At 41.6% G+C, this 16221-nt stretch overlaps 2 protein-coding genes and 2 non-coding genes across 5 annotated transcripts; 1 reads left to right on the top strand and 3 right to left on the bottom strand.

Moving 5' to 3' along the window:
* Positions 1–710: 710 nt before the first annotated feature.
* mospd1 (motile sperm domain containing 1) lies at positions 711–5509 on the top strand. The gene is made up of 6 exons (XM_041049014.1): positions 711–841; positions 2109–2408; positions 2522–2597; positions 2849–3081; positions 4501–4662; positions 4780–5509. The coding sequence occupies exons 2-6, from the start codon at positions 2255–2257 to the stop codon at positions 4809–4811; spliced, it is 657 nt and encodes a 218-aa protein (XP_040904948.1). The 5' UTR covers positions 711–841; positions 2109–2254; the 3' UTR covers positions 4812–5509.
* Positions 5510–7209: 1700 nt separating this feature from the next.
* pabir2 (PABIR family member 2) lies at positions 7210–15435 on the bottom strand. 2 transcript variants are annotated; one of them, XM_041047605.1, is made up of 10 exons: positions 14328–15435; positions 14092–14170; positions 13941–13994; positions 13451–13494; positions 13275–13329; positions 12824–12925; positions 12357–12442; positions 11923–11987; positions 7932–8028; positions 7210–7764 (listed from the first exon to the last, which is right to left on the bottom strand). In XM_041047605.1, the coding sequence occupies exons 1-10, from the start codon at positions 14450–14452 to the stop codon at positions 7626–7628; spliced, it is 846 nt and encodes a 281-aa protein (XP_040903539.1). In that variant the 5' UTR covers positions 14453–15435; the 3' UTR covers positions 7210–7625. The 2 variants fall into 2 exon arrangements, with proteins under 2 accessions (XP_040903539.1, XP_040903540.1); XM_041047606.1 differs by having other exon boundaries at positions 14835–15435.
* Positions 13017–13172, bottom strand: LOC121189089. Its single transcript, XR_005894802.1, has one exon. It is a non-coding gene; the product is annotated as a small nucleolar RNA U109 (small nucleolar RNA).
* LOC121189090 lies at positions 13739–13881 on the bottom strand. The gene has a single exon (XR_005894803.1). It is a non-coding gene; the product is annotated as a small nucleolar RNA U109 (small nucleolar RNA).
* Positions 15436–16221: the final 786 nt, after the last annotated feature.

Genomic DNA, 16221 nt, shown 5'->3' with positions numbered 1-16221 from the left:
GAGGATATTCTTTATGTGTCCTTTCAACACTTAATCAAACACCTTACCGTGAAATCACACACAACGTCGCAAATGCACATATATTATAATTTCAGACTTTAAAAACACATACATACAGGCAGGTTTACATTTAAAGGTCAGTGGAAAGTCATAGTGGCCAAACCCAAACATAATGTCTACCTGTGGAAAGATGAAGGCCTGATCTTTTCTTGACATGTTTGTCTGCTTACATTTACACTTTATATTCACTGTGTAATATATGTGTGTATACACACACACATACACGTATACCCCTTTTTGTTGTTGAATAATAAATCACACATGTCAAACATGCACAGGGAATTCAACATTAATCTGACAGTGAATGTATAAAGACTCTGCTCAGAGTGAACTAGCATGCTAAACTGTGATATTCTTTCGTAATCATCGTAGTGAAACACTCAAAAACAAATCAATGCACTTGATTGCACAGTTAATTATATGAAGTAGTGACATCAGAGCACAGTATCGTGATACTTCATGTGTCAACATGATTAACAGGAACTCAAAGTATTCCGCAAATATATTTGAGTTGGGTTTTATACGCTCTCATTTGCATGCTTTCCATAGGGACCATTATGAAGTTATTACAAACACATTGCTCCTTGCTTGGTACATCTTTACGTCCGCTTTGTTGACGTCTTGCACGTTCGCTCTCCGCCATCCCAGCATGCACCGCGAGATCTGCAGTATATTATTGACAAAGAAAAAAGGCTGGAGAGAAACAACAACAGGGTGGGATCACAAGCACAAACCCCGGTGATAGCACTGACGTTACACAAACCCGTGCGCTGACAACAAGGTAAAGTCTCAGTCTCCGTTTTTTCTTGAAATAAAACAACTCTCTGCTCTGTTCTCTGTAATGACACTGCGCATAGACAGCGTTAAGTGGCTATCAGCTACCATCTGGGGGTTTCCTAGCCGGTGGCTAATGCTAGCCAACGTTACCAGTACAGTGCAGCGTTAGCATAACACTGTTACGACGTGTTACTACATTGTCAGAACTAGCAAATGTAATAACACTGAGGGGCTCGGTTAGAGATTAACAGTGGACATTATCTATTTTTTTAAATGCCCCTTATTATATTTATGACCAACACTTTTGCATAAAGACCTAATTTCTTGTGTTTGTTTACGGTGTCACCTATGATTACACTGCAATTTAAAGGCAGCTTACAATTTTTTTGTTATACACACTACCTAGATGCGAATAGAAAGTTAGCTAGATCGCTAAACCACGAAATAAGACGCCTCGGAGAATATAAAGCAACTTCTTTGCAGCTTTGTCACTAATAAATTGAAATTGTCGTGATTTTTGCGTGTACGTGGAGAACAAAAAGGTGTTGCGACACCACGAGCCTGGTTCCTTGAGCTCTACCGTAACCATGTAAACACTCACGAGACACGTGATCAGCCACATGGAGTTTGTGTTTGCTCCGTTGAACTCTAGTTATTTAAACTTGATTAAGTTTAATGAATGCATTTGCTTTGGTATTTTCTTTCCGCCCTGCTTTATAAGTAGCTCTTATTGTATTTATCTCACTTTTAATGAACAAGGCGTAACTGCTTCATGTACTTAGGGTAGTTTAAACCAGAGCTATAATTGGGCTAGCCAATGTATCAGCCGAAATTAACTTATTACAAATGCATATATATGAAATATGAGTAAATATGCCGGTCAACAATTAATATGAGATGCTAAAGACATATTTGAGGTGGTTTAGAAACACTGCTATCAATTCATAGTTTAGCATCATACGCCCATAGGTTGTTTTTAGATTTTTGAACTCTTAAATCTTTATATGACCAGTATGAATTGGACTACATTTCAAACCTTGAAAGTGCATCATATAAACGTCACTGTATTTATCACATGCAAATACAACACACGTGCAAAAACACTAGAAAGAACAGCTGTTTGATAAATAAATGGAAAAATAATAAAGTGCAATATTTCCCTATAAAATGTAGTGGAATAAAAACGGAGCGCCACAAAATGTAAATAAGCAGCATGACAGAGCCTCTTAAGTAAATGTACTTTATTATTCATCATCTGTGTCGCTTCACAGTATCATGTCAATGGCCCTAAGAAGCTGAGAGTGGGAAGTGCCATTTCCACCAAAAGGGAGTTTACACAGCTTGTTGAGTTGGTAGAGAGCGGTGGGGGGCCCAGGCAGACCGTGGACGGGGAAGGGGAAGAGCTCAGCTGGAGCCAATGCAGCAGCAGCATCGACAGCCTGAGCTGGTGGAAGGAAGCCTTCCCGTGTTTGTGTTCCCCACTGAGCTCGTCTTCTACGCAGATGAGCAGACGTCTCACAAGCAGGTGCTCACCCTCTACAATCCCTATGAGTTCGCCCTCAAGTTTAAAGGTCAGTAGGCAGAGAAAAACACAAACTATCTTGGACTTCCACGTATGCTGTATCATTTTTGTTAATCATTCCAGACTAGATGGATAATTTGTGTATTTTTCCCTCTTTGTCAGTGCTCTGCACAGCGCCAAACAAGTACACTGTGGTGGATGCCACTGGAGCCGTCAAGCCACAATGTTGTGTTGACATGTGAGTTTGTTTTTGTCTGTAGGACTAGTATTTCTTCATGCCGTGGTGTACCACCAAAGGCCCTAGATGTCTCATCTCTGAGGTTGTTTTTCTGAGTCAGTTCCCATCCATGTCTTTATTGTTTAGTGCTTGCTTTGCAAAACATTAACATGTAGGTTTGTTGGGCAGCTTTGACTCAGTCAGATGGTTGTTTATACAGCAGGATTTCCCACCTGGTTGAATAAAGAGTCTAACTTTCTATGTCCACACAGAGTAATCAGACACAGAGACGTGCGAGCATGCCATTATGGGGTGTACGACAAGTTCCGACTGCAGGTGTCGGAGCAGAGTCAGCGGAAAGCTCTGGGTCGCAAAGAGGTGACAGCAACGCTCCGTCCCTCTGCCTCACAGGAGCCACCCAGCCCCCGGCCCCAAGATGAGGAACGCAGAATCAAAGAGCAGTTCGCAGACAGCGAGTTTTTTGAACAGACTGCATTTCAGACAGGTAGGAAAAGGGACTGATGCGTGATGTTACCACTAGATGGAGCCATATGCTAATAAAAGTCAAATATGGGAACTTCTCACCTTTCACAGGATACAGTACAATACAGTTTTTTTAATCAAGGATAAAAAATCTGTCTCACAAATGTAGTATGACGATAATAACATAATAATGCACTGGCTGCAATCATCTCCAGATTCACAGTTGATCTTGTTGTAAGATAGGTAGGTGCATAGCATTGTTGTTTACAGTTACATCTTTTTCTATAAAGCAAATTTTTATGCACTTAAAGCAGCAGGGGAAACAATCAATAAAAGCAAAAGTCTCAGTGCACACGAGACATAACATTTATCTTCATTATATGCACATGCTGCAACTGTATTTACCAACAGACAGATACTGCAGTGGTGGACTGCTATCACTATTCACTTGTATCAACACCTGCAGATTTTTTGCTGTTCTGAGTACATAGCTATCATTTCAGCAGCTTCAGTGTCATAAGCCCTGTCTGATCTATTTGATCCTGTTGTTTAGCTACAGTGTTTTTGCAGGTCTTGCCTCTTCTCTCTGATTTAAACGCCATTAAATAATAGGGCTGACTTTTCTTTGCCATAAACTTGGTTTGTCTAAGAATACAAGTCTTGTGATTTGTCTACATATTTTGTATTGTCAGCGCATCCCATGAAAGGTGCAAAACCAGCAATGTCTGTGTCTGTGTATCCAAGGACTGGGACTTTCTGCCTCCTCCATTTTTGTCTAAAACTATGAAAAGCACATCAGTGAGCCACACCTCAGCGCTGGGAAACATCTTCCAGCATAACCATGAACGTGGACACTGTAGTTTATTTTGAGTCAATCCCACACACTGTGACCTGCTGCTGTAAATACTCACTAGAGCACAAAATCTGTGCTAGAAAATAGTCTCCAAATGCAAATACACCATTTAGTCCTGTTTGAGTGGCATTTGCTAAAAACGACAGTACCCCGCTGATTTAGAAAGTTATGCAGCCTCTTTTATTGTTTTCATTACTATTCATTTTTCTTTTTAACTGCTTTTTTTTCTTTTTTCTCTTTGTCACTTTATCCTACACTCTGTTTTATCTATTGATTTATTGGTTTTAATTTGCTGCCCTATGTGAAGCACGTTGTGATATTGGCTTTGAAAAGTGCTCCATAAATAAATATTATTATTATTATTATTACATTATTTATGTCTACACTGGTAACCAGTTGGCTTGAGGCTAAGAGCCACAGACAGGCTGGGGATCTCAGAAAGTGTTGAAAGACACACTACCACATTGTTGGGTTTGGTCTTTTCATGTTGTTTTTTATTTTTTTACCATCCTTTAAATCGTTTGTGAACTGTTCTTAGTGATGAATCTGATCGCAGTGTATGCTTGTGTGTGTGTGTGTGCCTGACAGAGAGCCGCCCTGTTGCTGGAGGACCCAGTCTGCTGACGGTGCTGCTTGGGCTGGCGTGTATGGCCGCCCTGATGCTCCCAACGCTGGGGGAGCAAGAATCTACTGTGCCTGTCTACCTCCACTTAAGTGTTAACAAGAAACTTGTAGCTGCTTATGTTCTCGGTAAGTAAGGTAACTTCTGATCTACACTGCTGTTATTAATGAAATCACATGGTTAAAGAGTGTGTGCTGGAGTTTACAATATCCCGTGCCTCTGTTTTATTTCTTGTAATATTTTAGGTCTTCTTACAATGGTCATCCTACGCACATGAAGTGCTGCGAGCTGAGAGGAGGAGGGAAAATGATCGAAAAAGGCTGAAGAGAACATTCTCACACAAGAGGCACTGCTGTGCTTCAGTGTGTAGAGCTGACAGCAGGTGGACGGGGTTTTTATTCAATACACTCCGTCCCCTGAAAAATACATTTTAGCATACTTGTTCTCAAATCCACACATTTCTGTTAACACGTACATTTACATAAAACTGAACTGATGCAAACAGCAGAGACCTCCTGTGTGTTGGTCAAAGGAATGGTAGTGTGTGAGGAGCTGTCCCTGAACAAGGCCTGTGAAGAAACATGAGGCCATTCAAAGTGTCGTTTGGCCTCTGATTCCTTGTGTCTGTATTTCTATTGCCATTATGTAACAGAGGGTGGTTAACTTGAGTGTGAAGGAATCTACATGCAAACATGATACATGTATATAAAGCCATTAAAATTTTGTTATGGTATTCACCTGTAACCATCATTATATTGATGTTTTAAAGCTTTTTTAGTGTAAACTCTGAGGACTAAATGCAGATATTTGCATGTGTGGATACCTATCTGACTGAGTTTGTTTTTTTTGTTTTTTTTTCCTGGAGTAAGATACTTTTACATGTCACCAAAGGAAAGATCTTCTTTTGAAGACAATGGTTTGTTTGCCGTATTATATCAATGCTCCATCAAACGTTTAATAAAGTTTCCATATGTCTGTCTGGTGTAATGTTCATAGATCAAATCAGGGTAATTTTTCTGCTCTTTACAAGTTTGGTCAGGAGGGTGTAGAGCACATAACATGACAATAAGGCCTCTTTGTTAGCTTTGTAGTGTTGGATACTGAAAATAATCCAGCTGCCTGCCTTGGGGAGTGGGTGTTATCAGGTTTGACAACTGCAAACAACATGATTTTCCACTACTTGTGTACCACTTGGTTCCAGAGCAGTAAATCAGGCTGACATTTTAAATTAGCGTTTCTTTAAGTGCTCTGGTCAAAAAACATCATCTCAGAATATTTAAACCAGCTACACAAACATATTAAAGAAATAATTTATTTAGTCCTGATGCCCGCTACGATGGCAATCACAAATGACAAGCATAGGCGAGGTGTTAGCCAGCTTGGCAGATTCCATGACAGACATACAGTATAGCATAAGGTTATCTGCTAAATTCATGCCCTGAACACTTCAGAAGATGACTAAGAAAAACAAATCATCTCAGAAATAATGCCTTCTTGGCAGCAGGGGCGAGCCGACTGCTTTTCCCATTTTCTTATTTGTATAAAAGAAAAACAACAATCAGTAAATGAACAAACTTTTCCTTAAATTAAAGGGCACAGTTCCATAAAATGATTTACAATCACTTCCTTTTGTACATACACATGAAAGGCTACAGAGCCATGAAGGGGTTCAGACGTATAAATTACACAGGAGATGTGGACAATGGGGCCATGACAGTGGAAAGTACAGACTCAACCTCAATATACTGTAATTCTTGGATTTTTTTAAGAAGACTGATGGAAATGTGTTTTTCCCTTCTGAAGATTTACACACAGGCTGAAACACCACAGGATTGGAAATCCTGCGCAAAAAAAAGCTTTTAATAAATGTAAGCACAGCAGAAACAGCAGTCTCTTCACTCACAATATGATGGTGCCATTTAGTTTTTACTGCACTTTTCAGCAGTCAGTTGATTTGGTGTCAAAGACAACACAAATGGGTCACTTTTACTGGAGATAGAAACCTATCACCACCCAATTTTTATAATAAACTTTTTTTTTCCATAAATAAGAACAATTTGCCAGAAAGGAAAAAACAAAACAAAAAATCATTTCTTTACTTTGCTTATCTACAAAAACAAAAACATCCTGACAAGAACACAGGATACAGAGGATCCGTTAGTGTTAAAGACTACCAGCGATGACCATCTCATTACATCCACAATTCACTGCTAGGTGCATTAATTGCTCATACTAGGCAATTAAAGGTGCAGTAAGTCATGGGGAGGGGCACGTACAAGTCAAACTGAAAAATTTGACCACAGTTCACAGCCTCTCTCATAAAAATATTCAGATTATCTGCTGAAAACATAACTTCTCTTACAGTTTAACAGTAAGGACATTTCCATACGTGTACCCCAGGAGTAGTTTATGTTCCTTTGACAAAGAAAACTTACTTGCTGTTGAAGACCTGTGCCCACATTCACCTCACAGCCAAACTTAAAACTATGTACGACATTTGACAAGGTTAATATGTACATACTTACAAACAAAGCAGGAAAACAATAAGTTAAATCTTTTCTTACAAAATCTGCAGACTGTGTACATACAAAGGCCTGTGGACAGACGTTTTCCAGCACAAAAACAGGGAAAATGTACACATCCAAACAGTCTTTTTTTTCTTTTCTTTTTTGTCCAGTGCTCAATGTCTCTTGCCAGTGAGGGGAACTGGTAGGACAGATTTGCAGGATAGTCACTTATAAACATATTATCACTGTGAAGCCAAGCACCATCCAAGATCCTCTACTAGCAGCTGGTGCTCACAGTGTCTTCAGTCATTCCCAGTTTCACTAGGTTTACCTCTTAAACACAAAACCTCATCCATGGCTTTCGTTCCCTTAATTTCAAACACATCTAGACCCTCCAAAGTGTAGCCATGACAACAGCCGTTCAGAAGCAAACACGGAAAATTAAACTAAATCTAGGCAATGGTGTTGGAGGGTCTGAGAAGGAAACTGGTTCCCTGGAGAGAGGACTTTTTTTTCCTTGTGCCAGTCCTTTTTTTGTTTTGTTTTTTTTGGGGGTTTTTTTAGTGTCTCTTGTTATCCCATTTTCATTTTGGGGACAAGTCCTGGAGGGAGGCAAATGGTGAGTTGCTGGACGAGGAGGGCGACACCCCCTCCATTTTGCCTGGGGAGTCAGTGGAGGAGCTGACGCTGCTGAGACTACCATCCAGTAAATCTGGAGAGTGACTGAAACAAAACAAATCTAGTTCAGTAAGTCTGCAGGCTATTACAATGGTGACTGTAGCAAATCTAACAAAGCCATTAAACCATAAATCCTGCTTGAGCGTTCACAGGAGTGTCACCATCTAAGCAGTGTGATTTTGACCAGTTGATCTGACAAACAAAAGTTTTACCAGGAACTGATATCTGACAGATTGGAGACGTCAGAGGACAGCATGGTGGTGGTGCCCTGGAAGAGCCTCTTGGGTTGGCTCTCTGTCTCCATCTCCCCTGCAGAAGAAAAGAGCCTGACATTTAGAAATCCTTCACACAGCACGTGGCGAAGTTAACTACCAGAGAGCCAATGCAGTCTAACGGGCTCAACTCTAATGATTAAATTAAATAATTACAACATTAATGCAATCAAATCCAAAAGAGAATGAAGTAAATTACTGGTAAAGTCCAAGGCTCAAGAAAATCACTTAATCAGAATAAAATAAATTAATCACTTTGTAGTAACTGTTCAACTATAAGATACTTAAATAGGTTTAAGCTTTCATGGCAGTCCCTAAAAAAAGAACTTTGTGAGGTTCATGGGCAAGAAAAATCACAAAAATATAGATTTAAATGTCTTTTGAACTGGTTATTGACTGGTTATGGATACTGTAGGCACTCTGTGCATAGGGAAAATCCTGTGTACATTATACCATATTTAGGGCCCGAGCACCGAGTGGTGCGAAGGCCCTATTGTTTTTGTAATGTTTATTATTAGGGCCCGAGCACCGAGTGGTGCGAAGGCCCTATTGTTTTTGTAGTGTTTATTATTATTATTATTATTATTATTATTATTATTATTCCTCCCAAACAACTGCATTTTTCAACCCCTTCCCATGCTCTAAAACGCCTGAAATTTTGCACACTCATCAGGTCTGGTGAAAAATTTGATATTTTGTGGTCGTTGTAAATGGGGGGGGCAAAATGGCTCTGCAGCGCCCCCTTGAAATTTTCAAAACCCCCCTCCCATTGGGCTTAGTTTGTCATAGGTGCATGAAAATTGGTACACATGTTGATCATACCGAGACACACCAAAAAGTCTCTTGACACCATGACCTCAACCCAACAGGAAGTCCGCCATTGTGGTCGGAAGTTGGCGATTTTGGCGAATTACACCATTGGTATGCGGACGAACTCGTGCTAGGGATTTCACCTGATCCACTTCATATTTGGTGGACCTCACCTCAAGACCATGATGATCAAAAGTTATAACAGAGGTTTCTCTAAGTTAAAGGGCGTGGCCTCTGTGGCCCGCCAAAGTTTGGTGGCGTTTGGTGAATTTGCCATGACATTTTGAATGGCTCTCACGTCCACATACTTTATCCAAACATCTTCAAACTTTATGAGCATGATCAGGGCTCTGCCCTGAACGCCTCCATATGTCAAACTCCCGCCTTACTCGTGGCGTCCCCTGCTGGTAACAGGAAATGACCTATTTTTACTCTGAAGTGTACTGCTCCTTAATAGTTGACACCATCGGCTCCGTTTCTGCTCTACAACCTTCCCAACTACTTGGTGAAGCTACATTATAAAGGCCGTGAAGCTGGGTGCAATGGCATCTGTGTGGCGGCGCGGCAACTGACGATCCCTCGCCGTGAAATTACGTTTGGATTTGTAATGACCTTAACCACCTCCTATGATCCTAAAAATTCATACACACGTTCTTGGGGGCTGGTCCTAGACTCTGATGGGGTTTTTGTAATTGGGCGGGGCAAAATGGCTCAACGGCGCCCCCTTGAAGATTTAAAATACCCCTCTCCATATGGGTTTTTTTGGAGTACGAAGATGAAAATCAGTACACATAAAGAACACTTTGGGACGCACAAAAAAGTCTCTTGACACCATGACCTCAACCCAGCAGGAAGTCAGCCATTTTGTTTTTGGCGGCCAAATTTGAGTGCTTTCCACCATTGGTATGCGGATGAACTCGTGCTAGGGATTTCACCCGATCGACTTCATATCTGGTGGACCTCACCTCAAGACCATGATGATCAAAAGTTATAACAGACTTTTCTCTAAGTTAAAGGGCGTGGCCTCTGTGGCTCGCCAAAGTTCGGTGGCGTTTGGTGAATTTGCCATGACATTTTGAATGGCTCTCACGTCCACATACTTTATCCAAACATCTTCAAACTTTATGAGCATGATGAGGGCTCTGCCCTGAACAGCTCCATATGTCAAACCCCCGCCTTACTCGTGGCGCCCCCTGCTGGTAACAGGAAATAACCTGTTTGTACTATGACGTGTACTGGGGAGAAAGGAGAGGACATAGGGGGACTCTGGTACTTGGCTGCGCCGGCTGCGACTCCCGCGGGTCGCAAGAGGTGCGAGGGCCCGTCATCGCTGCTTGCAGCTTTAATTATTATTATTATTATTATTATTATTATTATTATTATTATTATTCCTCCCAAACAACTGCATTTTTCAACCCCTTCCCATGCTCTAAAACGCCTGAAATTTTGCACACTCATCAGGTCTGGTGAAAAATTTGATATTTTGTGGTCGTTGTAAATGGGGGGGGCAAAATGGCTCTGCAGCGCCCCCTTGAAATTTTCAAAACCCCCCTCCCATTGGGCTTAGTTTGTCATAGGTGCATGAAAATTGGTACACATGTTGATCATACCGAGACACACCAAAAAGTCTCTTGACACCATGACCTCAACCCAACAGGAAGTCCGCCATTGTGGTCGGAAGTTGGCGATTTTGGCGAATTACACCATTGGTATGCGGACGAACTCGTGCTAGGGATTTCACCCGATCCACTTCATATTTGGTGGACCTCACCTCAAGACCATGATGATCAAAAGTTATCACAGAGTTTTCTCTAAGTTAAAGGGCGTGGCCTCTGTGGCCCGCCAAAGTTTGGTGGCGTTTGGTGAATTTGCCATGACATTTTGACTGGCTCTCACGTCCACATACTTTATCCAAACATCTTCAAACTTTATGAGCATGATGAGGGCTCTGCCCTGAACGCCTCCATATGTCAAACTCCCGCCTTACTCGTGGCGTCCCCTGCTGGTAACAGGAAATGACCTATTTTTACTCTGAAGTGTACTGCTCCTTAATAGTTGACACCATCGGCTTGGTTTCTGCTCTACAACCTTCCCAACTACTTGGTGAAGCTACATTATAAAGGCCGTGAAGCTGGGTGCAATGGCATCTGTATGGCGGCGCGGCAACTGACGATCCCTCGCCGTGAAATTACGTTTGGATTTGTAATGACCTTAACCACCTCCTATGATCCTAAAAATTCATACACACGTTCTTGGGGGCTGGTCCTAGACTCTGATGGGGTTTTTGTAATTGGGCGGGGCAAAATGGCTCAACGGCGCCCCCTTGAAGATTTAAAATACCCCTCTCCATATGGGTTTTTTTGGAATACAAAGATGAAAATCGGTACACATAAAGAACACTTCGGAACGCACAAAAAAGTCTCTTGACACCATGACCTCAACCCAGCAGGAAGTCAGCCATTTTGTTTTTGGCGGCCAAATTTGAGTGCTTTCCACCATTGGTATGCGGATGAACTCGTGCTAGGGATTTCACCCGATCAACTTCATATCTGGTGGACCTCACCTCAAGACCATGATGATCAAAAGTTATAAGAGACTTTTCTCTAAGTTAAAGGGCGTGGCCTCTGTGGCTCGCCAAAGTTCGGTGGCGTTTGGTGAATTTGCCATGACATTTTGAATGGCTCTCACGTCCACATACTTTATCCAAACATCTTCAAACTTTATGAGCATGATGAGGGCTCTGCCCTGAACGGCTCCATATGTCAAACTCCCGCCTTACTCGTGGCGCCCCCTGCTGGTAACAGGAAATAACCTGTTTGTACTATGACGTGTACTGGGGAGAAGAGGAGAGGACATAGGATGACTCTGGTACTTGGCTGCGCTGGCTGCGACTCCCGCGGGTCGCAAGGGGTGCGAGGGCCCGTCATCGCTGCTTGCAGCTTTAATTCTTTATTGCCTTTAACAACCTTTCGTCTGAACACGATGCTTTGAATTTACAACATGTCACTTTCATCCATAAATCAAGAGGTTCTTAGGATCGGATGTAATGAGATATGAGGATCATTATTCTTAAAGCATTTAATGAAACATTTAGGATTTTAAGGCATGTTAGGAATCTCACCTTTGCGTTTTATTGGCCCTAGTATGCTGGCTCTGATGCAGTTGATTGGGCTTTGACTCCGTCGGCTGAAGAACACAAAAAATGTGCATATTGTCAAACCAGTATATTTGGATATGTGGCCGTCAGCTACAGTTTCAAATGAACCAGTACAGTATCTGTCATCTTGAGATTTGTTATACAAATAAAGCTATTACGGTTTACTCAGATGTATCTAAAAAAGTTAAGGCAGTAAATAACTGTAAAATGCACAGAAACTGTATTATTTTATACTGACTTTCACAGTCAACTCCATTTTATGCCAACTGAGGGAAATTACAGTCATACTGAAGCCAACTGGTGCTGGAGTAGACTCACAGCAAACAGATATTCGTCAAAATTGGAACAAAAGCAAAGTAACTGTTGAATTATGAAGTTTTGAAAAACTTGGTCCTCACCTGAAGCGTCGCGTTGGGCTGGGTATTGGGCTGGGTGTTAGGCCATTGCTGCTCACAAGGATTTGTAGTGAAGGAGAGAAACACTGCTGCTCACAAAAAAAGGGAAGACAAAAACATCAGAACCAAGAAATTAAACTCTGCATAGATGCACATTAATAATTTCATCAGTAACAGATCAAATTAACCGACTGATGACTGTCAGTCTTTTGAAGTTTTTTTTTTTTTTTGAAGCTACAGCAAACTGAAAGAAACAAGCTTTTCCAAAAAGCTCAACAGATACAAAATTCTTGTTTTGTTTGTTGTCTCTAATAGATGACTTCCTGCATGCTTCCACACAGACTTCCATTCATTCATCTGACTCCAGGTTGTTTGGAAAATCAGGTTACCACAAACCATTACCTTCATTTGGGTTTTCAGAGCATAATCAGATTACAGTGTGCTTGTAAACATACTGCGGTCTGACGTACCTTTTTTCCTATCCCTCTGGTTGGGGACGGAGCAGGCGACACAGGCACAAAGTCGATGCGCTTTGGAGAGGAAGATGCTGACTTCTCCAAATCATTGTCACTCTAAGAACACAATATTACCACATACATTCATCAGCTCCTAATGTATGTCTATAGTAATATAGAGTGAGGTTGTAAAAACCATTCAAAGCAAGATTGTTGGAGTATTATACTACCAACTCAGTCTGACCTTGAAAGACTGGTGGCCCTGTTAACTCCAAAATGTTTTAAGGGTTAATCTAGCATGTTTGTACTTGTCCACTCCACAGAAATAGAGAGGCCAACAATGGCCAAGGGCCAAAACATGCAGTGGGAAGGTACAACAGAGCTGACATTCAAGGACCCAGAGCAGCAGAACACATCAACAACACCGATGGGAGATCAACAAGCTGTAATGAAGAGTTGTTTTTACCAGACTAAGGCTTTCTTCCCACGACTGGCTCATCTGCATGGCAGTTTGAACTTCCCTGTGTGTACAATAATAGAAAACAAGGGATATGTTTACTCCCGTTAGCATTTTACCTACAACAAGGTAATAAATCAAGGAAATCTTCATCCACTAACTGCACTCATAAATGTGTAGCTTACCGTTCATGAGCAGTTTCTCTGTTCATCACGTCTACACCCTCTTCCTGCAAGACCACACGAGGTTAGTGGCTATGAAGTCTTAGTTTACCAAGACATCTTAGTTTCAGAACTATATACTTTCTTCAAACAGATTTTAAACACACCAACCAAGCAGTGTTCTCTCGCATGTCACTGCAGTCAAGACTAATTCAGACTCAAAGGTACAACTTTAAACTGATAACAAAAGCTAAAAGGGAACCATTTTCTGCTTCACATTTGCCCAGCAGATGAAACCGTGATAACCAGTTCCTCTGTTGGAGTCTGATACTACCAGTTGATCAACTCTGTAAGATCAATGGCCCTGTGAACTCCAAAAACTGTTACTTTAGCATGTTTTTTTACACACCATCACTCCCTATGGCTTGAGAGGGAGACGGTGGTCTGACATGCTCAATTTCAAAATGAAAACATTTCCCTACATGCCAACAACAACAACATCGCCTTTTCTTACTTGTTTAATCTGATGGAGTCTGGTGCTGGGAACACGAATGGGCGATGAAGGGACCTGTAAAGAAGGACGTGAGCGGAGAGGAAACCATTCAGTACAGAATAATTCAGACACTCGTTACTTGAGTAAACATATGTTTAATGAAGTATTATACCATGTTGGGCCTGTTAACAACTGTAGTGCTATTTCTCCGGCTACGCAGGACCTCTCTCTGGAACACTTGGGAGTTATCACTGCAATGACAAAGTCACAGATCAACCATATGTCATGTGTCTCCTAACCCATGAGGACAGGGTAATACATTTGATTCAGTGTGAATGAAAAAGGACGTTAACACATTCAATGAAAGATTCTGCAGTAAATTATTGCAACCATGTCATAATGTAGAACCTTAAGCCATTTATCATGGGTGCACTGTTGGATCTCCTCAAGTGTCCATCCGTCTGGACTAACGAAGATGGGATTTCCAGATCCAACTCCATCTTTTCTTGTGGCATGACTCCTGAGTTGTTCATTTCGCTAGCTGACGCTGCCTGTCACCAATTCATGAACTCAAAATGGTTGACCAGCTCAGTTGTGTTACATTGCTGCTCCCCAAAATGTAATAACTTCACATGTTTGGAAGAAACATCATTAATCAGGCAACTGAGATGACGTGAGACAAACTAGCATACGCGATGTAGGTAACACACAGCAACCTGCAAGGCCCCGTCGTCTGTATGACTATGGCGCTGAAGCAGCTTAACACTGGCAGTTAATCATAACAACTGTATCTCCACAATTCTTCGTATCATTACTATATGCTCAGTCAGAACTGGTTTGTGCAAACGTTGCCTGTAACGTTATGACCAATCACCAACTTTCCTGATGGATGGTTAGCATGCCATGGCTACATACCGCACAATGCCCGGTAACTGCTAGCTACCGACCCGTTAGTCTGCTGGTGCAAGGCAGCAGTGGCTGGCGACTGAAACACTACTCAGCTACTACTGCATGTTAGCGCGTTAAATTAGCTAACGTTAGCCAAACTGGAGAGCTGGTTACTTCGAGCACAAAATGAATGTTCGCCTCAAGTCTAACGTAGGTGACGTTAATCCAGCGACGCAGCTGTTAAGTGATTCTCTTAACGCGAGTCTACCTGCTAGCTAACACAGCGTAGCTAACTGCTGTAAGCTAGCGATATGCTGTGCTTATCGCTAAGCTGGTCGATTCAGCTACAGCCAAAAGCCAAGCTACCTAGCCCGACGAGCTAACCAGCTAAGTTAGCATTAACGCCAATGGCCACAATGCCATGTCCAGAGAGAGAGGCCGGGTCTCTATTTCACTAACTGTTCCTGTCTATCAGCCTGAAAGCTACCACGGCTCACAACCTAAAACCTAATCCGTGTCTGCTGCAAATATTATACGCGGTACAGTGTCGGTTTTTTTTCTTTTCTGCAGGGCGCCGCCAAGAATGAACAGGATCCCAGATGATCACACAGGAGCTAACTGCTAACAGCAAACTTCACGCCCCTTTTAACGTTAGCAGACCTGACCAATCAAACCGCGCCGTTTGCCGGCGTGCTCAAGCGGAATGTGGCGACCTGCATCCTGTAACTCCTGCACACACTCTTTACATTGACTGTACCTTCAATATTATGATCGTATAGTGTCTCATCACACTTGAAGAGCATGAGAGAGATTCTGCTGCAAATTTAAATGACTGTGTGCGTGTTGTTACCTGCTCCTTTGACATCTTTATGCTATGCAGACAACCCCTGTGATGGAGGTGTGATTGTTATGCCAGATTTTCTGCTTTCATGGGTTATTAAGAGCAGTCTAACACTGTTGCTGTTGTCATACCGGCTGCTAATAATATCATAGCAACCCTTAATGTGTATATTTTCTTCCCCAGAATATCTACTCAACCGTTGCAAAGTATTGATTTCATACTGATCACAGTAAAACAATCAAATGAAATCTTTAATCAGCCTTTGACCAGGCAATGTTTATCTTAATTAACATCTTAAAATAATATAATTACTTATAAAATCAATACATTTAAATAACTATCCCTTATTCAGAATTTCTTGATTTGCAAATTATCTAGATTCTATCAGTGTACAATAATCAATAAATGCAGGGAACAATTTCAAATTAGCTCATATGACTGGACCCATAAATCCAGTGTGAGAAAAAAATTTCACCTTTCTTCACCAATTGTTCCCAAAGAAAAATGGCCTTCAACAGTTATTTAATTCAGTCTCCTGTGGCATTTTTCTTGACTCTCAGTTAAAGGTGATAC

This window comes from Toxotes jaculatrix, chromosome 10 (assembly GCF_017976425.1).
Source record: "Toxotes jaculatrix isolate fToxJac2 chromosome 10, fToxJac2.pri, whole genome shotgun sequence".
Taxonomy (NCBI): Eukaryota; Metazoa; Chordata; class Actinopteri; family Toxotidae; genus Toxotes; species Toxotes jaculatrix.
Note: the sequence above shows the minus strand (reverse complement) of the source record. Positions and strands in the feature narration are given on the sequence as shown.